The 25775-nt window shown below is 39.1% G+C and overlaps 1 protein-coding gene across 2 annotated transcripts in view; it reads left to right on the top strand.

Moving 5' to 3' along the window:
• Positions 1-25775, top strand: part of ALDH1A2 (aldehyde dehydrogenase 1 family member A2) — a 194677-nt gene that overhangs the window by 71867 nt on the left and 97035 nt on the right. Inside the window, exon 1 of one of the 2 annotated variants that reach the window (XM_017531887.2) lies at positions 9370-9989. The exons of the other annotated variant lie outside the window; for it this stretch is intronic. Within the exon in view, the coding sequence (XP_017387376.1) occupies positions 9873-9989 (117 nt within the window). The 5' untranslated portion in view covers positions 9370-9872. Of the gene's footprint in view, positions 1-9369; positions 9990-25775 lie in introns of those variants that run through there. 2 annotated transcript variants of the gene reach the window in all.

Here is a 25775-nt window from a genome sequence, read left to right as displayed (position 1 = left end):
AAAAAAAAAAAAAAAAAAAAAAAAGGTCAAATTCACACCTACATATATACAAATCTAAGGATATTTATTTGTTTAATATTGCAAAACATTCCTCAGTCACTACACAGAACTACTGAGACCATGTTAATTTGCGACTACCCCAGAAACCATCAACTAGAACACAAAGAGTAGCAAGGAAATCTAGACACTCAGCATGGCACCTCTGGGAAATAATTCACACTTTGGAAGAATCGGGTGCATTCAGGCTATCTGAGAGGAAGGATGTGATAAGTTCATTAACATGTTTTTCTCTCACCTCCGTACTCACACTGCTTACATGGTGATGCCCCACACTCTAATGATGACAGCTGCTCAACACACTGATCTTCCCAGTATTCCCTGTGAAGGATGCTGTCTTTCTTTTTCTGAACACAAGGCCAGAGATGAGGAAAAGCACTTCTTTGGGGCCTGAACAGTGTTAGTTCTGACAGTGATTGTTTAGGGTTAGAGATGATGCACACGTCTGAACAGCCTGTATCAGATCACAAGTGACAGAGGGTGCCATGTATTCCTTATTAAATTTGCTTTTTGTGTATTTATAACTGCAGAGCCCTCTCTAGCATGAGTATTAGGGCGGACACACTTCCTACTAAGGTACTACTTATACCTTCCCAGTCCAGTCCCATGAGCACACAAGGTGCCATGTTTTTTTGTTTTTGTTTTGATTTCCTGTTCTCTTTACTTCTAGTGAGAGCAGCATGGGGCAGATTTACTCACCTGTGTACTGTTGTTCGATGATATCACATGCTTTGAAAATGATTTCTGATTATTTTTCCCATAGTCTTGCCATGTTTAAAATTAATTTTTCAAGTGAATTCTAGCTCTCACCCACCTTTCCCTAAAAATGACTATTTCTTTATAATCGGATAAATAAGCCAGAATTTTAATAACTGATTATATTACATAAATTCATTTTAGATCTCTGAGTTATCTAGATTCCAAATATCATTGACCATAGAATATTAAATTATTGAAATTATGTCTGGAAATATCTTGAAATCTATGAAATCATGTGAGTTTTAGAGTGATCCTAAAGTATACTAAATTAAATATTTTGTTTAATTTGTGATAATTTTCTCATGAGTTTATTTTCTTAAGCGTTTGTTTAAGAAACACAAGTTAGAAAACCTCCATAATCTGGCATGACCATCTAGATTTGTACATTTTTATATTGAAAAATTCTTCAGATGTGTATTTTTTTTTTTTTTAATTTTGGATTTCAGATTCCTCTAAGGGCATGTTTCTCTGGACAACAAATTGTCTTTCCTATGTTGGCAGGTCCATAAACGTCCTTAAGAACAGTATAGTACTTAGAAATGTTAAAATGGAAAAATCAAGCTATTTAAGTTATAGAACAGATTCTCACCTTTCTTCAGAGCAGAGAAGTTTCAGTCATTTCAGCCGGCAGGCAGATGTTGCCCTAGTGCTGCCTCCATATTCATTAGCCCATAATGAATCTATTAACTGAATATGTAAGTTTGACTAATTAGATGTAAGACATTACTTCAGATTTAAAGGGTAATAATAAAAAATTTAAACTGCAACACCAGATCAAGCATTTAAGAGCTGATAAATGTGAACTGGAAAGTGCACAATTCCAATATAAATTAGCTAATTGCCTCTGTTAATTTAGGTGAAATACATTAGCAGAAAGGTCAATCCATTTGAGGCTGGATGTGTTTTTCAAATACTAAATTAAAAATAGCAAATCAAAGAGCACTACAGAGTGGGAAGGCACTGAATCCATTTGCCCAATCCAGAGCTTTAGAGTGGATTCAAGTAACCCCACATGGTTAACCTTCCGGGGTTTAAACAGTGGTTCTCAAATCAAGCTGTGCCTTAATAGATACCAGAAAGTTTTGTTTAAAATATCAATGCCTCGGGCCCCATCTTAAACTAATGGAAGTCTCTGGAGGTAGGAACAGTCAACCATATTTTGTAAAGCTCCGTAAATTACAATTGGAACCTGGTTTGAAAACCACTGTCTATTCCATGAATGTCAGACCCCCTGGCTAAACAGGAGTAGGTGGCAACATCTCTCTACAGTAGGTGTGTATGCACCAGAAACATGACAGAGTGTCATATGTAATGCTCTTTTTGTTTAAGTGGAAGAAATCAGCTGCCCTTGTTTTCACCTCTATTATCTCTTCAGGCCTAGCCAGAAGAAAAAAAAAAAAAAACTGTTCAGAACTAGCTCTTCTGGCTAGGTCCATACCAAAGGGTATTATACTTGAGATCATATAACTTGAATTTGGGAAGTGGGAGGTAATCTCAACTCCAAGTATTTGCTTTTGGAAATTCCAATTTTACAAATTACTAGTTTGCTAGATAACATCAGTTACCTTTACACTAAAAAACATCAAAGTTCTTTGTTGGGCTATGCTCTGGAAAATGTTTTATCTTTTGTGTCATGTGTTTCCCGTAGCACCTAGAAGATTATAAATGCCCATGCCAGGCCCCTCCAAAAATATTTGTGCGTGGGTTGTGTGTGGGTTGTGAATGAGCTGTCCCCACTTAGACATCCTCTTTCACTCTCATTTTGCACTGGATACTCTGACTTCTTTCCTGTCTCATATGACCCATGAATATTTTCACAGGTTTGGTTTCTGTCATTCCAGCCTCACTGTGAATTTGAGGGTAGGGATGTGCCACACATTTCCTTTGTGTTTTTCATAGACTCTTTGTCAATGCTTGGCACATAGTATATGCTCAATGAATATTTGTTCAATTGAACTTAGTTGATTGATAGAGGAAGCAAAAAAATCCAAGTTTAGGAACTGCAGTCTGAAAGACATAGATGCTCTGAAAGGGGGATTATACATGCCTGAAGCAAGACGTCTCCTTGCCTTTGGGTGCTAGATGTTCAAGTTGGTTACCTGCCCCAGCCCTAAATCCCTCCCAGTTTTGCCCTTTGCTTTTCGCACAGCAAACTGTTTGTTGGAGACAAAAGAGGCTGGCACACCTCCTCTGTTGTCAGAACATCTAAAGTGTTCCTCATTATCTTTTCAGCGGCCCATTTCAGCATGTAAAAAGAGAGGGACAGTTCACTTGGACTTATTTTCTAGTGAATATCAACACAGATCCCTGCCCTGAATAGTGCCAAAGTTCATGTGAGAATTCCTTATGCCCAAAGACCCTGTGAGTTGAGTGTCTGTAAAAGCGCAGATGGACTTGGGGAGGAAGCTTAGGAATGGGAGGGTCCAGTGATAAGTATTAGGTTGGTGCAAAAGTCATTGTGGCTTTTGCCATTACTTTTAAATGGCAAAAACCGCAATGACTTTTGCATCAACCTAATAGTAACAGGAGTTGTTTGTAGAAGAGAGGGATTTTAGAAGGAAAAAGGAAAAGGAAAGCTAAGAAATGTGAAAGAAAGAAAAAAAGCAAAGAACTTACTTGCTTGCCAAGTACTTATCTGGGCAAGAAGAGAAATTCTGGAATCTGCCTATTAATAATTCTTCCTCACCCACATGATAAAAACAGTAGCTTCCAATCTGAGACACACTAATGTGACTTCCTCGGTGATACAGTGCTTGGAACACGATGTGAGTGGGACCACAGTGTTCTCAGTATTGCACTTTCTATGGTAAATTTGGCTAAGAAACACTTTTGTTCTTTTCCTGTAAGTCAAAAGAAAGTCCTTTTCCTAAAAGAACTAAAATCTAAAATTTGTCTGACTCTAGGAGATTTTTTTAATCCTGACACATTAAAATTCAAATGACAACCTCTCTTAAAGATTTCTCGCCAATATCAGATAAAAACACATTGAATCCAAGCTATTTCGTTTGAATGGACAATACTCACTTGCACATACACACCATCAGCTGCAGGGGGAGCCAATGCCTTTTCCCTCAGGCCCTTCAGAAAAGGTTGTGTAGCTGCAATTTTAATTTCTTCCTGTGTCTGTTAAGTGTGATTATTGATGAAGTACTAAACTCATCGCAGTACCCAAATTGAAGCTTCTAGAACATATATGAAATGCAACTGGGCTTTACAACAAAGGCAAATCTAGTTCCTTTTTTTTTTTTTTTTTTTTTGAGACGGAGTTTCGCTCTTGTTACCCAGGCTGGAGTGCAATGGCACGATCTCGGCTCACCGCAACCTCCGCCTCCCGGGTTCAGGCAATTCTCCTGCCTCAGCCTCCTGAGTAGCTGGGATTACAGGCACGCGCCACCATGCCCAGCTAATTTTTTGTAGTTTTAGTAGAGACGGGGTTTCACCATGTTGACCAGGATAGTCTCGATCTCTTGACCTCGTGATCCACCCGCCTCGGCCTCCCACAGTGCTGGGATTACAGGCTTGAGCCACCGCGCCCGGCTAGTTCCCATTTTTAAAATGGTCTCCTGGGGTCCCCGAAAAGTGGAGGATATGTTTTAAAAGAAAAGAATTGTGTTTTGTATCAAAACATAGTTTTTTGGGTCATAACCAATAAGGACTCTACTCTGTGCAACTCCAAACACCTCTTCTCATAGAATATAGTGACCAGAGGCCACATCAAGAAATGAGGAACTTAATATCTAGAGAATTTTTATGGTTAATAAATGCCACAGTCTCAGCCTCTTTTCTTCTGGATATTAGAAGGAAAAGGATAATTAAATGAGAGTTTAGATCTCACATAAAAAGTTAATATTCACGTTAAATAAAAATATAAGTGGCTTTATTTTATAGAAGTTTTCATAATGGGTCCCAAATACTTCATTACGCATTTCTGGATAAAAATATGTATAGCTCTTTATAAGCTTTTGTTAATAAATTAAATACCATTTTTCTATAAATATACCTTGCATTAAGCTTTCCTGTTAGAGTTTTCAGGAAACATTTCAAATAAAGTGGCCAGGCATATCCCATTTGAGATGAATGAGATCATTAGGAAACACTTATATCTGAAATAAGCACTGAGATCATTCTGCACACAACCTTAGGGCCCTAATTTTTTAAATATTTCAAACAATGTGCCTCTTTCAAATCATTAGACATAGAGACATTTAAGGAACTGATTCAATTAGCCCAGAAGAGGGAAATGCTATAATATGTGATTTATTTTTGAAGATAAATTAAAATGCAAGTGTATCAGTTAGGAAAGGTGGGCTGTCATCATGGTTAGTAATGGGAACAGGAAAGCAATTAAGCAGGACCACCTGAGGCTGAAATAGCCCCTAAACATAGAAGCTTGACGTCAAGGAGGACATTCGGTTATTGTCAAAATCAAAAGTGTATCTTCTTTGAGAGGGATCTTTGAGCTGCATTTCGTTCCCTTCATTGATTTCTAAAGGATGGTTCTCAACAAACACTTTCCTCCCCTTAACTGCAACTAACAAGAAGGCCAAATTGTTAGGGCTTCATACCTTAAAACCAAACTTCACATAAAGCTGATGCCTTAAAATTACAACTTTGCATTCTATTATTTAGGTGAGGAAATATGAGGCAAGAATTTATTTTCCTCCTCTGCAACTCCAGGATATTGGCTCCACCAGGTCTAATAAATTGTTTTCATAAGGAAATAAACAGAGCACGCTGCAGCTTAGGTTCCATTGTGCAAGGGGTTTCAAACAAGATGTATCCTAAACAATAAATAATTACAAATGGGGGAGAGTGGAAGGAGAAACACTGTAAGGGTGGGAAAAATCAGTTTCTTAACCAAATTGGGAAAAAAGACTGAAATTCAAATTGTCAGAAATCTAAAGGTAGTTGAATATCTTTTTATTTTTAGAGACCCATTCTCACTCTGTCACCCACGCTGGAGTGCAGAGGTTTGATCACAGCTCACTATAACCTCAAATTCTTGCTTCAAGCACTCCTTCTCCATCAGCCTCCTGAGCTGCTAGGGCTATGGGAATGCACCACGGTGCCTGGCTTTTTTTTTTTTTTTTTTTTTTTTTTTGGTAAAGACAGGGTCTTGCTATGTTGTCCAGACTGGTCTTAAACTTTTAGCCTCAAGCAATCTTCCCACCTTGGCCTGATTACAGGTGTAAGCCACGGCATCTGGACAAAGACTGTGTTCTTAACTGTTGTGAAATCTATGGAGGAAATGAGAAAATACTAAAGATGACAAAAGAAGGAGAAGAGGAAATAATGTGAGAAGAGATGTTAAGGCAGCCTTGGAAAAAAAGAAATATCCATGTAAATCTTACAAACTGAAACCAAGAAGATGAACACTAAAAAAGCATTTACAAGTCATTGTTCTTTTCCGCTAAATCTTGTTCCCACCTTGATTTAAAAAGCTTTAACTATGGCCAGGCATGGTGGCTCACGCCTGTAATCCCAGCACTTTGGGAGGCCGAGGCGAGTGGATCACTTGAGGTCAGGAGTTGGAGACCAGCCTAGCCAACATGCTGAAACCCTGCCTCTACTAAAAATACAAAAATTAGTTGGGTGTCGTGGCAGGTGCCTGTAATCCCAGCTACTCAGGAGGCTGAAGAAGGGAGAATTGCTTGAACCTGGGAATCATGCCATTGCACTCCAGCCTGGGGAACAAGGCGAGACTCTTTCTTTTAAAAAAAGCTTGAACAAAGTATGGCTGAGCTGAATATAGAGCAAATTTATTTTCTTTTCCAAGGATGATCTATATGAAGAAAAAAAACAGAAAAGTTCAGAGTAAAAGATGGGGAAAAGCAAAACAAAGCTTAAGATCAAGAAGAGAAAATGTTCCTTAGAGAGTGAAAGAAGTTAATTTCACTTATGGTAGAAGTTGTCAGAAGTGCTGTGTCTTTTGCTCAAATTAAGCATCAAAAATTATTATTAAATAGTTATGTGTTCTACACTGTTTTAGGAACTGAGGAAGGCACAAGAGAAACAAGACAGTCCCTGTGCTGATCATTTGACTGGCTATTTGGAAAATAAGTATCACACAAAAGGAGCCATAAAGGGACAATTCAAACCAGCCTGTCACCTGTTACTGCACTAGACCTTTTGGAGATGTTTATGAGAAGAAACAAAGACATACTCCCTTTCCTGCCTGAAGGAGATGAAAATCTATTTGCTCTACCTCACTGTGTAACAGTGCTAGTAATTCCATCATTCTTGGATACTGACTGTTCCTTCCTGCAAGAGAGATTTCTGAGCCATGGTGATGGAACTGGAGTTAGCAAGCAAGAGGTGGATCAAGGGTAAACAACCACATCTTACGCTTTGAGAATATAAACCCATGGTTTCCAGTTTGTGATAGCCTTTCCTGACAATAGTCATTTATCTGGTCAATCTATACAGATTTCCTTTTTCTTTTCCTTGGAATGTTTTGATGGCTTCTCTGTATCTCAAGCATTAAGGTCCTTATGACCTGCACTTAACTGCCTTGACAGTGCTCCTCCAACCACATTTGATGTTCCCAAAAGCATATTCTCATGTCTCTATACTTTTTCTTTTCTTTTTTTGAGATGGAGTTTCACTTTTGTCACCTAGGCTGGAGTGCAATGGCACAATCTCAGCTCACTGCAATCTCCGCCTCCCAGGTTCAAGCGATTCTCCTGCTTCAGCCTCCTGAGTAGCTGGGGTTACAGGCACCCGTCATCACACTCAACTAATTTTTGTATTTAGTAGAGATGGGGTTTCACCATGTTGGTTGGGTTGGTCTCGAACTCCTGACCTCAAGTGATCCACCCGCCCTGGCCTCCCAAAGTGCTGGGATTACAGGAGTGAGGCACCATGCCCAGCCTCTATACCTTTGCTATAGTGTTCTTTTTGCTCTTGTTGAAGGCTCCCTTCTCCCTTAAGATTCAGCCAAAGGTCAGCTTTCCCAGGCAGTAGGCCTCCTCCTTGGCAGAGCACCCAGGTCATGGTGTTAAGGCTCTTTTTCATGTTTTTCCCACAGCCTCTCATAAGTAGTGATGCATTTTCCACAGGTATCATTGTTCCCCCTTGCTGGAAAGTCCTCCTTCTCCCCAACGAACTTTTAAGATTTTACTTTTTTATTTCTCAATTGTATCTCTAACCTTCTAAGGCTTTGATAAAAGTTTATCTTATGAGCATATACTGCCATTAAATCATAATTTTTGGCCATAGAAATTCCCTGTGAGTAGTGAACTCTCAACTCCCCAAACTAAGCCCTGTAGTTTCTCCATGAAAACAATTTACCTGGGTCACTTTGGGTTCTGAGAGGCTGGAGCTTATTTTTATAAACCTAATACTGAAATGAAATATTTTTGTCTGTTTCCACTATTGCTTAGCATCCGAACGCTGAGCGTTAGACAGTTTTAGTTACTGAATGCATCTAAGGAAAGATGTTTTCTGGCTGACGTTTAATGTTTTCTTAACAGCCGAAGAAATGGGATGCAAGTGGCTCTAAAAATGGCATTTAAGATGACAATCAGGCGGGGCGCGGTGGCTCACGCCTATAATCCCAGCACTTTCAGTAGTTCAAGATTACAGTGAGCTATGATGACGTCACTGCACCCTAGCTTGAGTGATGGAGTGAAACCCGGTCTTTTAAAACAAAAAAGGATGAGAATCAAAGTCTGTTAAAACAAAACACAACGACAACAAAATGTGAATCAGTGTTGCTTCGTAGTGTAGCAGAAGCATTTCTCAATAGACCCCTATTCAAGCTTACAGTTGGAACGAGGAGTAAGGAAGGGGAGGGACTTACATACAGGTCTTTTCAATGCGGCCCTGATTAATCCACAGGGTCCAGAGCGCATGCTGAGGCGGGGTCTCTAGGTTATTGGTTTACACCTGCAGGCTGACCCACAGATTAGAGGGCAGCTTGTTGGGCTTCGGAAACATTTAAATTAGGGGGAAGGGAGATGGAAGGTCAACCCCAAAGGGACAGTCAAGTGAGGAGCCTAAGGTCTGGCGGGACGACAGCTGTCAGCGTGTGATGAACAAGAGAAAAACAAAATAGTGTTTGAGGGTGCTGAGGTGAGGAGGGGAAAGAGCCGGAAGCGGGGATCCGAGAAGGACGAAAAGAGCCTACGAAGCACGCAGCTCCTCGGAGGAGCCGGAACCAAGGCCCACATCCTGCCGCCACAGCGCAGGCCGCCCGGGCGGTCCCGGCCGGCAGAGGGCAGCAACTGGGCGGGAGACGCCTGGCGAGGGCCGTCCCGCGCCGACCCGCTCGCGGGGATCCTTATTCTGCGCGCAGGGCGAGGGACTCGCACCCACCGCCGCTTCTCCTCTACCTTCTGGTCACCACGCACCTCTGCCCGGCTGAGGGCAGTCGGGGAGTCGGGGGAGAGGGCGTCGCTGCCGAAAGCCCTGTGCCGCTGCCCAGAGGAGGAGAACGGAGGGCGCCCCCCGAGTCCCCGGAAGAGAAGAGGGACGGGGTTCGGTGGGCCCTGGGGCGGGTATGGGAGGGGACGTGGGCGAGCGGGGAGCCGTTCTCCGCAGCCTGGATTTTCCCGGCCGCTTTCCGCCCCGAGGCAGCCCGGGGCAGCTTCGGTCCCGCCAGCCCCTGCCAGCTCCGCTTCCGGGGGCCACGACCCCCCGCCCGACTTCAACCGCGGTGCGCCTCCCGCCGACTCTGACTTGGGGACCAGGAGACTGGAGTCTGGTTGGCTGAGGCCCGCGGGCCGCGGCGCAGGTTCACTCTCCAGCCGTCGAGGGCGGTGGAAGCGGCGTGGGCGTAGGTTGGTCCCCGCGGCTGGGGGGCGGGGACGCCGGGCGGACTTGACCGTGGGCGCCAAGCGTTCGGGCCGCGTGGCGCGAGCTTTATGTAAATGGGGGCTGCGCCGGGCGTCCTAGGTAGGATGGACCAGCCCCCCGCGCCTGGGCCCTCACGTCCAATAAGAAGAGCCCCAGCTTGACACCTGCCTATATACAGTCGAGCGCGCCCCCGGGCCGCGGACCGCGCGCACAGCCCGCACCGCCCCACGCCGCGGGCGAGCGACACCCGGCCCGCCACCATGACTTCCAGCAAGATAGAGATGCCCGGGGAGGTGAAGGCCGATCCCGCCGCTCTCATGGCGTCCCTGCATCTCCTGCCGTCGCCCACACCCAACCTCGAAATCAAGTACACCAAGGTAAGCGGCTGCCGAGCGCCCGTCGTCTACGGAGACCTTCTAGAACCTTCTATGCTCTTCCCTATCTCTTTGGCGAGTGAGGGTGGCGTGACGGGGCCGGGGTCACCGGGGCCAGCCTGTCATCCTTGTACAGCAGAGGGACGCCCTGCCTGTTTTTCGGACTAGAGCGTTTGAAGCCGCGCCGCAGTCTTGGGACGCCCTGGGGACTTGCCCTAACCTGAAGCGCAGCGCCGAGGGGCCGCCGTCAACGGCTCCTGACCCGGACCCTGTGTGAAGCCGGTTTCTGGGCGATTTCCCTGGTCCCGACTTCCGCGGGGAAGGCGTCGGAACCTCTTCGTGTTCTCAGACGGAGGCCGGGGTTCCCCGCCAGGTTGGCCACGCAGCCGGGCCGTCGCTTCTTCGTCCTCGGCCTTCGGGGCCGCTTGGTTGCTGGTCCCAATCAGGTCCTCCGCAGCCTGGAGGGTGCCGAGGGGGCTTTCCCATAGGAAATTGTCAAGACATCAGCGCTCTGGTCGGTTTGACAAATTTCACGGAAACCTGACTGAGAAGTACAGTAGATCCAACGTCAGTGTTTCATGTGAATTTTGTAGGCAGTGGCAATTTCCCTGGGAAACTTAAAAAGTTTTGAAATTTGTTAACATGTTCGATTTTGAACCGAATAACTTATTTTTTTTATAACGAATTTTGACATCTTGGGTTTGCCAAGCAGGGTTTGTTGTTGTTGCATCGCGTAAGGGAAGAATATGCGTCTGCTACCTAAAGATAAATTGAATTTACTTTCCACAAATTCAGCATGGAAAAAAAAATGATCGCTTACAAACACCGGCGAATTGAAATGTTATAACATTTTGAGGGCGGTGGGGAGAGAGAGATGGGATTCAAAACCACATTTCTTGGAGTTTATTTTGTAGTTGTCTGGCTTGATTTGCTGTTCCTTTCGGTACATTTCTACACCAGACTTCTCTCAACTCAAACATATAGACGCACATGCAATATGGTTAAAGGTTGATAAAGATATATCCCATCATGCTTTTTACAAGATAAATTTTGTAGAGAAGTAAATTGTTTATTTCTGGCTTAATGGTTGAAAGAGATATACAAGAAACAACATCAGAATATTGAGATTTTACTTGCATTGAGTTTTAGATTACAAATCAGGGCGATTTGTGTTTTGAATGTCGATTTAGATAGATTTAATGTACCTGCTAGCTTTTTTAGATGGTGTGACAAATTTTTCAAAGCCGTTTTAATGAGAGGTCGTTAATGGTTATAGCCTTTTAGGCATCGTTTGCATAACAATAGTACCAATGTGTGGCACTTCTCTGGGATTAGGAACGAGCCGGGAAAGCATGCAGCTTAAAAGTTTTGTTTTATGAGGGTCTCTAACCTCTTCAGGCTCTTTTTAAAGGTCTTAAAATGGAAGGTCTACACATGAGAAAAGACCTAACCCTCATATTTGGGAAGGTTTGATGTTAATCTTATTTTTGATGGGATTTACCTAACAACCTCTGAAAGAACTTTTAGGTATGCAAAAGTTACGTTTTTCAGAATTTAATAATTTGGAAGCTCTTCCAGTTCTCTTATTCCCTAAATACCCCCTCTCACTCTTCTCTCTTGTTCTCCCTCAGTAGGAAAGACAACTGATTTATAGCTAATTGGAGCCTTTAATGTGGAGTCTTTTTAGCTCAGGGAAGACTTTTATCCAGTATCCACTTTCCCACTTAATACAAAGAAAAACAATCAGAAATGAAATAATGGATTGATTCTTTAATTTGTGGGGAGGAGGTACCTTATTTTTGTCTTGACAAACAACCCTCATAAACACTGAGTAACACTAATTTAAAGGTGAGCTGTTTCCACAAAAACTTGTAAAATCAGATGTCTGTGAACATTCCCAGCAGTTTTCCTCCTCAGCTCTTTAGTGAGACTTCTAAATTTTCTAAGACAAGCATGGTGGACAAGCAGTATTTTTTTTTTTTTTTAACATAAAGAGCAGAAGCTGCTTTTTTGGTAGCCCAGGGCAATGATTTTTACTTAAAGGAAAATAAGATTAATAGAGAGATTTTAAAAAATTAACATGACCAGAAGTGAGTGAAATTATAATAGCAGTTTCAAATAGAAGAATGAACAAGATAGAAAGGACAGTTAGTCCTTTAGAATGTTGATACCATATTCATTAGGAACGTTTAAAAGGGTAATGGCTACAAAAGTGTTATTCTTTAGGGCCTGTTAAGTATCACATTTGAAACATCACAATATTTATATCAGAAGACAATATTATTGTTCTTCGTCTTGCTAAACATACATCTTTAGTGAAGGGTATGACTTTTTATAGATTTTTCAGTGTTATATTGGGACCCACATAAAGTCACTACTTACAAATAAATGACTAGACTATGAGAATTTAAAGTAATGTGTGCTTATAGGACTTTGTACTTGTGATCTTGTATTTTTCTGTATTTTTGCTCCAACTTCCTCCTCCTTCTAAAAGTATTTCACGTTTTTTAATAAAGGGAATTGTGGAGGTGACCAGAATTAAAAGTTACTGGCTTTGCCTGCCGGAGATCCAGTGGAAATGCTCCAGAATTAAAGTTCAGTCCCTAAGGATTTTGAAAGGGCTGAACTCATGGTTTTATATGGACTTTTAGGCAGTTACATTAAAAAAAAAATAAGCTTACCACTTTGAAATTCCAGTATCCATATTAGACAAATGATCAGTGGCAATACCATTTTCAGAACGTGTCTATTTCTGTTTCCCGAATATACCAAGCTGGACCCCAAGTTTAAAAGCGATCCCTTATTAGGGAATGTGCTTTTTAAAACAGTGTTAGTCAAGAAGGGGTGAAAACTGACATGAAGTATTGAGGAGACCAATTTGGAACCATGAGAATGTGCTCTCCTTTGCTTGTTTGCTGAGAAGAGTGCATTCTGATTGCCTTAAGCAATGTGTTTATGAATTAAGAATTTTCTGAGTTACCTATTTATTAGTCTGGCTTTTATAATTTTGTATATCTGGTATTATAGGAATACGCACATGATAAAATCAAGGCTCAGCACTTTACTGATGGCCCCCTACTGCAGGGGATATTTCTTAACAGATTCCCAAGTCTCTGGAAACTTGCCCTCTGTATGTATTCTCCTTCCACCTTCTTTATTGGCTCTATCTTCTCTTCTGGGTCTACCAGTCTGTCCTTTCCTCCCCGCCCCTGACCCTGTCCCCCCAGATCATTCTGTTGTCTTTCTGTGTGTCATTTTTCAGTGAGAGTTTATGCCCGACCAACAGTAACAGAGTTTTCTTTCTGCATCTGATATTATGAGGAGATAAAATAGGGAAGAAGGGGATATTTAGCAATTGCTGACCTACTAAAATAGAAAAGGCAAAAAGACAATCAACTTAAAACTCAGAGCTAATGTGCATTGTGAGTCTATTGTTCATCCTTTTATTTATTCATTTAAACTGCTGTTTTCTCGAGTCGATTTCAGTTCAATTCAAAAGGCACTTGAGTGGCCATGTTCCTGATAAGGGTGCTTTTCACCGCATTAGACTAGAAACATGTACCTTCTAGGAGATTAGGGTCTTATTAGAAAGATCGTGTGCCAAAAATTGGTTGTTAGTACAGCAGTAGTTCAGTGATCAGTGTAATAATAGTGATGATGATAATAATACTTGTAATGCCTCTTACATTTTTATAAGGCCTAATGGTTTGCCTATCACTTTCATATATATCTTGTTTGATCTTTGCAAAACCTTCTGAAGGAGAGAGAGTAGAAAGAAATAGAAATAATCTATAAGGAAGACGTTGGCCTTGACTTCTAAAAAGTTGACAGTTTTCCTCACCATACACTTTTCCTAATGGTCTGTGGCACATACTTTGTTTTTTTGTCATGTGTGTGTGTGTGTTGCTTCTCTTGAAATTATGGAGGGAATGTGAACTACTCCACTCCTCTTAAGAAGGAGCTACTTTTTTGACTTTTGGTTCCAGTACTTTAAATGACTATGTTTGATTTTTCTGTGAGAGTTTTTTTTGATCTGGGGCAAGATTCTTGCCTATGCCAGGAATAATTTCTTAAAAGATAGGTGTAGTTGTAGATCCTTCCAAATATTTACTCAAGATTATCTGTTTGATCATAAATTGTCAAACTACATATTAATAGAGGACTTCAGGTTTTTAAAAAATATCATAACTATACAGCTTTTTGACGTTTGTGTCATCTCCATTTAACACAGGGAAGCTGAACAACTTCATTGCAGGACTTGAATTAGATAATTCTCCTGAGGTCCCGCCCTGATTCCTTCCACTACATGGGCTTATATTACCATGTGGAATTATCATTTGCTGAGGCACTCCTCATTCTTTATTTCTATAAAATGATGAATGATAGCTTTTCTATTTCAGAATAGGGGATTCTCTGAAGAGCCTGTTTTGTGAGGTCTGACTTTCTCATAGCCAGGCTTAAGAAAGGCAAGTCATACATAGTTAGTTCTCTGCTGCATCAGTGAAGCAAGATGATCAAACCATGACCAAATCAGTAAATACCCCAAGTCCCAACACAGAGTTTTCAGTTCTGAGTCTTTCTTAATTGGATAATAAAATACAAATACTGATTGGTATCTATGTCTTTTTAGTTATCTTAGTGACAGTTTCAGGGGTTGGCAAACTATGGACTGTCTGCCTGGTTTTATGAATAAAGTTTTATAATGACACAACTATCCTCTTTCAGTTACGTACTGTGTATGGCTGCTTTCTGACTATAGGGGCAGAATAGAGCAATAGAGAACATATAACCCATATTTTAGAAAAAAAAACTTGTATGCCCTTCTTTGATTTGGAAAAAGAGAAGACTCTGAGTTAAAATAGGCCTTTGATCCTGGTCAGAAAGGACTTATTACCTACGTGAACAGTTAACATTTATTTGACACATAGTGCCGCGTAGGGATGCAACAGAAAAAAAAAAAAATGTATGGCATCTTTTCTCAAGGCGTTTCTTCACTGAGCTTCAATTTCTCTGTCACCGTTGAGATAATAGTGTCTACTTTATGGGGTTAAAAGAACTAAATGAAAAATGTGTTAAAGTAAATGGCAGGTAATGACAGTTAACCAATACTAATTCTACTGTACTTTTGCAAAGTGATGAATATATATATATATATATATATATATATTTAAAATCCTTAGAGATCCAAATTAATGGAAGGCCATTTTTAAGGAAGATCAGAATTATATAATCAGCTGGCCAGGTACAGTGGCTCACACCTGTAATCCTAGCACTTTGGGAGTCTGAGGTCGGTAGATCACCTGAGGTCAGGAGTTTGAGACCCACCTGGCCAATCATGGTGAAACCCTGTCTCTACGAAAAATGTATGAGTAGGGTGTCATGGTGTACATGTGTAATCCCATTTACTTGGGAGGCTGAAGCAAGAGAATTATTTGAACCTGGGAGGAGGAGGTTGCTGTGAGCCCAGATCACGCCATTGCAGTCCAGCCTGGGCAACAATGAAACTCCATCTCAAAAAAAGAATTATCTTATCAACAAAGTTTTATTAATCAGGCCATGTGTTATTCTTTTAATTATTTTTATTACATTTGTTATTTTGATTACGGGTAAGAGTTTAATGTTCTAGGTAGCTATGGAATCCTCCTCGTGTATTTATACTGCATTTTTACCAAATGGGATTCCTTGGAGGTTTTTTCCACCAAGGTCTTGTCTTTCTTTGCTAAAAAGTTAGTAAAGCAAGATCTCAGACAGTATTTTAATGATAAAATTAGATATCTTAGGAAAAAAATTAGATATCTTGACATTTGTGCCAAAACTTAGCATTAATATGCCTTAGTATATCTGATTAGCTGAGTCTAAACTCCAGGTTGCAAATAGACATTTCTGGTATTTTAAGTAGCTTGGATAAAGGTACTGACAAGATATTGGTACATAAATGGGGGAAGTATGCAGCATGCAAGGACTTTCTCAAAAGGTAGTGAGAACCTTTTGGCAGTGAGAATGTATCTTGGTTTATGTGATTTAAAAGTGAAGAAACTTTTACTAGTCCTGAGTGTCCAAGATAACCATGGAATTTTGAGAGCATTTCCCAGGAGCAGTCACCTTCCAGAAAGTAAAAGCACCAGGCAATGGCTATTTTGAAAGCCCCCCTAGCATTTCCTTAATTTCTTTATTGGCTGTGACAGGTTATTTCAGAGCCATTCATTTCCCCCCAAACACCAAATCTAATTCACATAGAGGTGATTGCTGTAATGTCACTGGGGTTAATTTTTAATTGCCTTTTCAGAGGTATCTTTGAGATCTATTTCATTTAACCTTTTAAATATGTGAGATTATCCACATTGGAAATTACTTATCTCAGGTATTTCTCTATTGTCTGCCTTTAAGATTGAGCTGTGTTTAAATTGTTCTCCTTCAGAATTTTAGAGCGTATTTACAGCAGGTTTATTTACAACAAGTCTCTGTTGGATCTCATGATTGAAAACACTTCCAGGCTTTGAAAATTCCAGTTGGAATAATAATTGGGTGATTTCACTACCTAGACTTCTGCTGGGTTCTCAACAACACTTCCCTGGGGCTAAACATGGGGATTAATTGACCTCCATAGAATGTGGTTAAAAATTAGTATGTCTGTGTGTGAACATTCTAATTTTTCTTGTAGAAGGAAGCCTTTCTTTTACTCCAGTTCAGCTCTGTTACCTCCAGAAGTAGTTATCTGCTCTATTTCCTTTCCTCATCGCTATCTGACCTTTGGAAAGCCAAAGTAGTGTTTCTTTATCACTACAGCTCTGGAAAGAGAAAAACTTTTGTTTAGGTGAAACTGGAAACACCTGTCTCTTATCTAGAAGAATGTAGGATATCATGAATCTGAAAACCTTTTCCAATCTTGATTATAAAGATAGAAAAACATTTTGAAAATAATTAAAAAGTTATATTTTAATATATTTTATCTTACATTATTTTCATCCATCTATTTATTGGACTTCCAATTTCAAGTCCGATGACTCATAGGTTTTTTGGTGAACATCATTTCCAGGGATTTTTTAAAGATTAAACAATCAGAAAGTAGTATAGGTTGTGTGACTCTTTCCACAAGAGGAGTGGAATTACCTCCAAGTAAATGAACCCGGCAAAATATTGTGGGTTTAGGAAACCCACTAATTATTTAGCAACCCACAAAATGTGCAAAAATAACCTATTTTCCCTTTCCCCACCTCTCACTCTTAACACTCATACACCAGATCTCCAGGCTGAGATGTGTGTGATAGTGGCACATTTTCACGTGGGTAGGACGACGGGGAGGGCTTTGCCTGGGAAGATGAAGTTATGAAATGCCTGTATGAATTTATGAAGAACAACTTAGTCTTATTTCCCTAGGTATAAAAATTGGACTTCTCACAGAATCCTTTTTGAGAGGAGATGAAAAACCAGTGTGAGACTATTTGGTTAAATTCCCCAACAAAACTAAAACTGGTGAATTCTGCCTCTTCCATGTTTCAGTGTTTGATAATATAGTTGTCTTACTTAATTTTATTATTAAAATTTAATTTTTTTAATTATCTGAGGGTCATTTTTATTTTTGGCTATAGCCAGAGCTACTGTTTTTCTTCCCTGAATTTATTTATTTGTTCATTTAACATTTATTAAGGCCCATTTTGTAACTATGCTTTCATAGTTACTGTCTGGCAGAGAATGATATATAGCTGTGGTCCCTGCTCTGAAGAGGTGGTGGAGGGTTCCCATTTGGGTGTGGAGTGGGGCCATGCACACAGTAACTATCATTCATGATAGAAGATGCTAAATGCTTGAGATGAATGAGGATTCAAAACATAAAGAGATGCTTCCAGCTCAGCAGGGGAACATCACACTATTGTTAGACATATTTGACAGAAAATGAATTGCTTTAATCATATAGAAAAGTAAAGCAGCAATATAACCAATGTGTGTACCTCTACCTAGATTTGTTAGTTTTTAATGTTTTGCAATATTTGTTTCTAATTTTTTAAATATCTATGTACCATATATATGTGTGTGTGTGTGTGTATATATATATATATATGTATATATCCTTCTGCAATTTGCTTACCTTGACTTGCTGAGCATCATATTTTCAATATTCATCCATGCTGTTGGATATACTTGTAATTAATTCGTTGTAATTGTTGCAGAGTATTCCATTCTTTGAATATATCCTAATTTTTAATTCATTCTACTATTGACATTTAAGATAGGTTCGGCATTTTGTTATGCAAAAATGCTGCATTGGACATTCCTCAACATGTCTCCTCATACACCTGGTGAGAGATCATCTAGGATGCATACTTACAAGTCCTATTTCTGGCTCATGGAGTATATGTATCTACAACTTATTTAGGGATTGCCAAATTTCTCTCCAACATTGTTATACTAGTTTCCACCACCAGTATATTCCCGGTATGTACACCTCCATTACATTCCACCAGCAGTGTATCAGAGTTCACATTAGTCTATATTGTCACCTATACATGGGATTCTTAATAAATTTTGCCAACATGGTAAGTGTGAAATGGCATCTCATTGCTATTTTAATTTGCGTTTTCTTGATTTCTTGTGAGATTGAGCCTTGTTTTATGTTGGCCATCTGGCTTTCCTCTTTTGGCTAATTTATCATTTGCTCATTTTTCTATGTTGTATACTTACTGATTTATTACCAGTTTTTATAAATGTATTTGGGATTACAATTTTTGTCAGTTACTCACTATGCAAACGTTTTCTTCCCTCTTGTAACTTTTTCTCCCTCTCGTTTGTTTCTGGAGTAATTGTCATACAGTTTTAAATGCAAATGAGGAAGGATTTTTCCTTTAGAGTCTTGTTGCAGAAATCCATTGTTATTACAAATTTTTCAAGTTATTTTTGTAGTCTTCTGAAAGTTTGTTATTTTTGCTTCTTGCATTTCTGTCTTTACCTCCTAGAACTGGCAATTGCTTATGCATGGGGTTGATAAATATTAAAGACAAATGATGTAGCACTGGAAAGTCAAACAATAATGATGTTTAAATAATTTTTAAAAATTGTATTCCCTGAAGTCTTCAAATCAGATTAGGAGATCTAGAATGTGTGGTCTTCTCTGTAATGGGAAAATATGAGAAACTGGTTCTATTTTTATGGATGGTTTTAATACGTATTGGTTTCCCTAAACTAAGAACAGTAGTGTATTCCATAAACCTTCCTCTAAGCGGCCATTGTATAAAACTCTGGGATAACGTGATTATTATAACTTATTCATGTCAGGATTTAATTTCCCTATCTTATGTTATCTAAAGCAGAGTATGTGCTTAAATGTTAGCTGTGGTTGTCCTTTTGCTAATAATGCATGCGTGCTCTCTCTCTCTCTCTCTCTCTCTCTCACACACACACACACACACACACACACAGCCCACTCATTTTTGAAGTGGCAAGATAAATTGATGAATTCTGTATGCTGCTTATAGATTTGTAGAAAACATGGATAGGTGGCAAATAATTTGAAAAAGAATTTCTAAAAGAAAGACCTTTTTCTTGAATAACTGCATTATTCAAGAATACTATACTTCATCCTCTTAGTGAAGAGAATTTAAGTTATTCCTTAGCACCAGATCTGAAATTAATATATTAAAGTTAGTTTTTTCAGGCTCAATAGCAGTAGTAGGTAGCAATTCCAGGACTCAGTATTCTTCCTTCCCTACCTGTAATAATAATGATAAGCATAAGACCTCTACAAAGACAATACAATTTGGATTGTTAGCCTAAAGCCTTACTGACTGTTTTACAGGAAACCCCAAGCCTAGTTCTTCAACTACAAATTCCATTATTTCATTTAGATCCCAAATCTAACTCCACTTAGTATTTTCTGTAGGTGTCATAAGCTGCAGCTTCAACCAGACAAAGTAGGAGGTATGCATTCAAAGAAAAAAAAAAGGAGGAGAGGATTGATAGAATTTGACACCGTGGGTATAGGTCCCCTGGGAACGTGTGATTATTTAGGCTGTGATAAAAAACTATGTTTTTTGATTCTCACTGGTTGGGCAGTCACACTCTGCCCTTAATAACGCCTGTTTATTTGTTCTGTTTTGTTTTCATTCAAAAAGTGTTTTCCTTTTTTATGACTGTTAAGATTCACTTGAGAGTGAGGATATGTGAGGCTATTGAGGATAATATATTTTACATTCTTTCTAATGGTTTCTGCGCCCCAGTAGACCATCATTTTGTGTAACTGGGCTACAATTTCTGTGAGAGAGATGCTTGCCAGAAAGAGTTGGGTGGATATGTTCCATCTTGTCTGTTATGAGCAATCATCTTACTAAGGCTTAATTACTATCAGATTTCTCTGTTACCTGTAATTTCATTGGAGGGGGACAGAATAGAGGAATTCATGCAGTACACAAACTTTGAGTTTCAGCAGCAGAAAGGGGTGGTGTTTGGGGTGCACAATTAGTGTTTCACTGGAAATGATTCAAAAATCCTATGTAAAGAAACTGCTGAAAGATTGTCTCCTTTAAGCCAGATCTTGCAGTCTCCAGATTTATCTGACTTCACTTTTAGAGAGAACAGATCTCTTTTTACTTCCCAAACTTAAGCCTTTTCTCTCCTTTTTTATTCCTACCCTTTTGTGCTTCTCTTCTGCTTCTCTAGGTGTTTATTTCAGGATAGCCCTTGATGACTCTTATTTCTCTGTTAGACTCATTTACCTGTTTTCATAAAATGGTTAGTTATGCCTGGCAATCTTTGTAGTTGGCTCTCCTAGCTGTTGGCCTAAATGGTCCTCTGGGAGACCAGAAGCAATGAACCTGGAATAACCACATTTGACTTCTGTGAGCCCTCTTGAGAATTCAGTAATTACTTAATGGATTGAATTGGCGACATAATACTATTCCCGATAACAGCCTGGGTTGCATTAAATTAACCTTCACAAATGGGTATTTATTGGTGTACTCTTAAAAGACTACACGTGTTGGCTGTAATTGCTCTTCCATGTTTCTCCACGCTGATAGGTATTTGTACTGAGTGAAAAATTTCTGAGATTAAAGCCTGGGTGGCAGTTGTATCCATTTAGTGATGTGTGTCATTGTGTTCAGCACATTGAGCATAAATCCTGTCTTGTAAACAGCAGGGAGACTAATGAGGTTTGCCCACATTCTGGTATCATTACCAGGAATTCCAACAGAGAAAAACAGAAGGCTTAGAAAAGAAGTACACAAAACAGTGATTTTTGGAACTCTAGATGATCTGAATTAAGGAGAAAGATAATTGCTCAACATTTAGTATGGGCACGTATGCGCAAATAGGAGTACATAAAGTATACTTAGCCAAAAAACAAACCAAACATTTTGCTTTTATGAACACTTGCAAAGTCACTAACTTATTTCTACTGAGGTGAGGGCCTTACTTATGAGTGTCTGTAATTCTGAGTGCTGTAAAGGGGACAACTATTGAAATAGTGCAGCTGTTAAAATGATAGCATGCTTTTTGCTTTCTTGAAACACCTCATAATTTCAGTAAACTAAAGTTCTACACCAATTTTAGTTTTACAGTTTTTGGAGTATTTCTGCTGTCATTTTCAGTGACAGGCACAGGTGACTTTAGAACACAAAAAATGTCTTACAAGAAGCATTTTAAATGTGGTATTTAAGTTTATTTCAAACTTTATTTTTATCATTACTGTTAAGTAATGTGTGTTTTATAATGTTATGCCAAGGGATCCAATTACTGTTTAATGCCTTAGACTAGTTTTTTTCTTGGACTTAAATTTTTATGAGAGCTGATATCATGGCTGACTTGACATAGAATGTGATCCATACATCGTTGTGTTTCAATGAATGGGTAAATGAATACATACTAGATAATAAATTGATTTCATTTGCAGAGTTATTAATAATTAAAATGCCAGGACTAGAAAGTGAATTCCAAAGTAAAGTATTTTGAAGCAACTTTATTTCTTTTATGTACTTCCTTTACAGACAGTATACACACATACAATCTAGAATGCAAAACTCTTCTGCTTCATTCCCACACTTTTAACCCTTCCTTTGAAATAGAAACTGTTCAGAGTACCTTGCAGAGCAGTGTACAAGGCAGTGGACAGGGCATTAGAAGACCCGTGTCCTGGCCTCAGCTCTGCCACTTATGTATGTTCATTGAACAGTTTCTTGTATATGTAGGCATTGAATAATTATTTATTGAATTAGTGAATGAATCAAATTACTTGATTGTATATTATCTATTCTGGGACCCAGAGATATGAAAATGCTTCGTGATACTGGGTATGCCACTTAAATTTCCTGGTAACAGAAGGCGGAGGTTTCAAGGGACTAAGATCGCACCACTGCACTCCAGCCTGGGCAACAGAGCGAAGACTCCCTGTCAAAAAAGGCAAATTTCTTGGTAACAGTTTTATTACTTATAAAATGAGGGGCCAGAAAGGGATGCTTATTAATCCATTTACTTTTTGAAATTGTTGGATTACAGGACTAATGAGTTTCTTTTACCTCACCCTGACTAATTAGCACGCTTTACTTTCCCGGGCCCAGACCCCGGGATTACAAGCATCCTGAACTACCTGCATATTTAGTTGTAGTCATTTTAGGGTCTAAGATTTGTACCCAAAACAATTTTGTTGAAAATATTATCTCAACAGTGTACTCATAGTTACCAAAGAGTGGTCCACAGAAATCCCTGTTAATGATTCTCATTATATAAATGAATGGTTAGCAATGTCATAAAGATCCAACAGAAATCAAAAGGTTTCATGTTTGCTAAAGACTTAACCATACTAGAAATTAGAGCAATGACTCCCAAGAGACTTCCTTGAGTCTTGGTGAAAATTGATTTTAATACTTTGTAATAGTAGTCGGCAGAAAAGATTTGTGGTCATTTCTCCTCCAGACCATTTCAGCAGCTTTTCTGCCAAGCTAAGCTCGTGAAAACCATGGAGGGTGAGGAAGCATGGTGGCAAGGGAACTAACTTGTCAGAGCTTACGGCTTTTCACTTGAGTCTAATAGAGACTTAGCACTTTGCAGGTCAGTGCCACTGCTATTTGTCTCTGACCTAAGAGATCTGGAGTTCTTCACATCAAAACCACATCTTGCTGAGCAGAGATCAAACGTAGGAAGGTAAGGATTCTGCCAGTGATTTATCATGCCAGGGAGAGTGATCAGACCATATGGGGCCACTACAAATGAAGTTGACATTCCGGCAGTTTCTCATATAGGCCTCTCATGTAGTTATGCCTAGTTTTTGTTGTAGAGGAATTCCGGGTCAAGTGGCAGCTTTCAGTGGTATTTCTTAGCAGTACTGACCTCCAACATGAGGTTTATTTCAAAATGAAGTCATAGTAAGAGTTTTCTAATGTTATATTTAAACGACAAATAGGGATTCCTTGACCAAGTATTTGATGGCTAATTTGAGCTTTTCATTTGTCTTCTTTCCTTCTTTTTTCTTTTCTGGGAAGTTGCCTATCTAAAAAAATAATAACAAAGAGAAAATTAAGTTTATTTAAGATCTACAAAAATTTCTCAAAATATTAGATGTGATTTTAAAATGAACTCTATAAATTATGCACAATTAGCTTATTAGTTTATCATAGTTTATTAAGTCAGGGGCCTTTAGGAGTGAATTACTGCAAATAATACTATAATCCAATTCCTGGGGTAAGAGGAAGCATTACATTTAAGGAATAATTTAATCCTTTAAATACAAAATAGGTATAATTACGTTGACATTATTTACTGAGATCTGAGCCAAGTGCAGACCTTTTTATGTGATAGAAAAAAATTCAATAATCTTTATTTATATCAACAAATGTGTAAAAATGATTGTGCTACATAAAATTCAGCGTACTTTTTGTTTACTGTCACAAGCAAATGTTTAGTCTCCTGTAGAGAAATCACTCATTTATTAGTTCAAAGGCCTCTTCAACCTTAGGATACTCACTGGGGTGTTTGAGCCCCTCCTTGCGCAGATGTTTGCTTTGCAGCATAATTGAAAGATGATATTCATGTTTAAACATAGTGGTTCAAGACATTAACTTCCAATTCAACTGAAGATACTAGTTGCTTTTTTTGGTTTTACTTTTTTTGTGATGAGAAAAATACCCATAATTGAAATAGGCTTTAGTGACTAGAATAGGTCTTAATCTATGGTAATCAAAATTCACTTGATTTGTTGAATTGTCACTTTATCTGTTTATAAACTGAAAATTAATATTCTGGCTGATGAAGTACTTCAGCTCTGCAGGGAGCAAGTTTAAGTGCAATAATGAAATGGAATTTGTCGTAGTTTTCACTTGCCATTCTTGGAACATGTGTAACATCCATGAAAACGTGGTAGGAGTATCAGATAAAATATACCCTATGATTTTCCAGTGATTTGGGTCATAGTTAGACTGAAATTTTTTTGACTGTTTTTCTGCAATTCGTATTTAATTGTATTGTTATTTGCTAAAACTGGCAGCTCTAAACTATTAGAGTTTGTGATTTTTATCTGTGATCAGTTAATAAACATCATTTTAATGTAAAATTAATTAGCCTTAAAAGTGAAAACCAAGGAATTCTTTAAAGTTGTTGCACAGGGATAATGAAGAGTGCAGTAGAAAGACTTTTTTTTTTTTTTTTTTTTTTTTTTTTATCTAAAAATATTTTTTTTTTTTTTTTTTTTTTTTTTTAAACCCTAGCAATACTATTGAATAAATAGGGCAACTAGGCCCATTGTAAAAACACCTTAATCTCCTAAATGAATTGCTCCGACCTTCTAATTCAAAATCATACAAACAAAAACACTGAGATAAGCTGGGTGCTTTTTCAAATGGGGACCCCCGTGGCTTTGAAAATAAACACTTCAGCCCCCTTCCCCCTCAGGACCCACACTCACACCCACTAGCCTTTCTGTTGTCTTCTATTTGCAAATGAACGGGCTGAATTCTGAGAAAGACAGAAGACTAATTAAACCTAGGGAAGATAGGCAGAGGAACATTTGTTTCCAAGCAGAAGACAAAAAGAAATCATGTTACAGTCTCAGTTTTCAAGAATGACAGGAGGACATAGAAGCCATTTCTCTGATTTTTCTTTTCTCAAAGTACGTTTCCCATACCACTGATCAGACCCTCTCATGACCAGGCAGACTTAGCATGTTTGAACCATCCTGCATTAGCCTGTCTCCATGGCAGTGTCAGAAGGGTGTAGGGATCAGACACTGGGGAGACCAGTTAATGTGTTGGATGGCCTTCACTCTTTACCTTTATCCCCACCCTGTGTGTCTCTGATGGTTTGGCAAAGGGGTCTTAGTAGCAACAGAGAATAAGTAAATGAATACTCAAACAAAAGGAACAAGGAGTGCCTAGCTTTTTAAGAGTACTAATAAATTGCCTTGAATTCATTGCTTGTATTCAGAATCAGAATCAATAAAAAGTCTGAGTGCACAGTATGATAGGCTTTTCAGTAATCCTATCCCTTATTTAATCCTTAAAACCACTCAGTAAGGTGGTTTTTATTATCTTGTTGTACAGATGAGAAAATTAAGCCACAGAAAGTTTAAATGACACATCTAAGTCACACCATCTGGCAATCTTTGTACCCGTAGGAATTTGACCCATTAAGAAGTTGCGTGAAAGGAATAGAGGCAGAACTGGATCTTAGGACGGCTTCATCAGTTTTTGTGGTTAAAGAAGATCTGGTATATTCCTAATGTGGAATACTCTTCAGCAATAAAAAGGAATAAACCACGGATACATTCAACAACATGGATAAATTGTAAAATATGCTGAGTGACAGAAGCCA

This window comes from Cebus imitator, unplaced genomic scaffold (genome assembly GCF_001604975.1).
Source record: "Cebus imitator isolate Cc_AM_T3 unplaced genomic scaffold, Cebus_imitator-1.0 Scaffold74, whole genome shotgun sequence".
Lineage (NCBI taxonomy): Eukaryota > Metazoa > Chordata > Mammalia > Primates > Cebidae > Cebus > Cebus imitator.
Note: the sequence above shows the minus strand (reverse complement) of the source record. Positions and strands in the feature narration are given on the sequence as shown.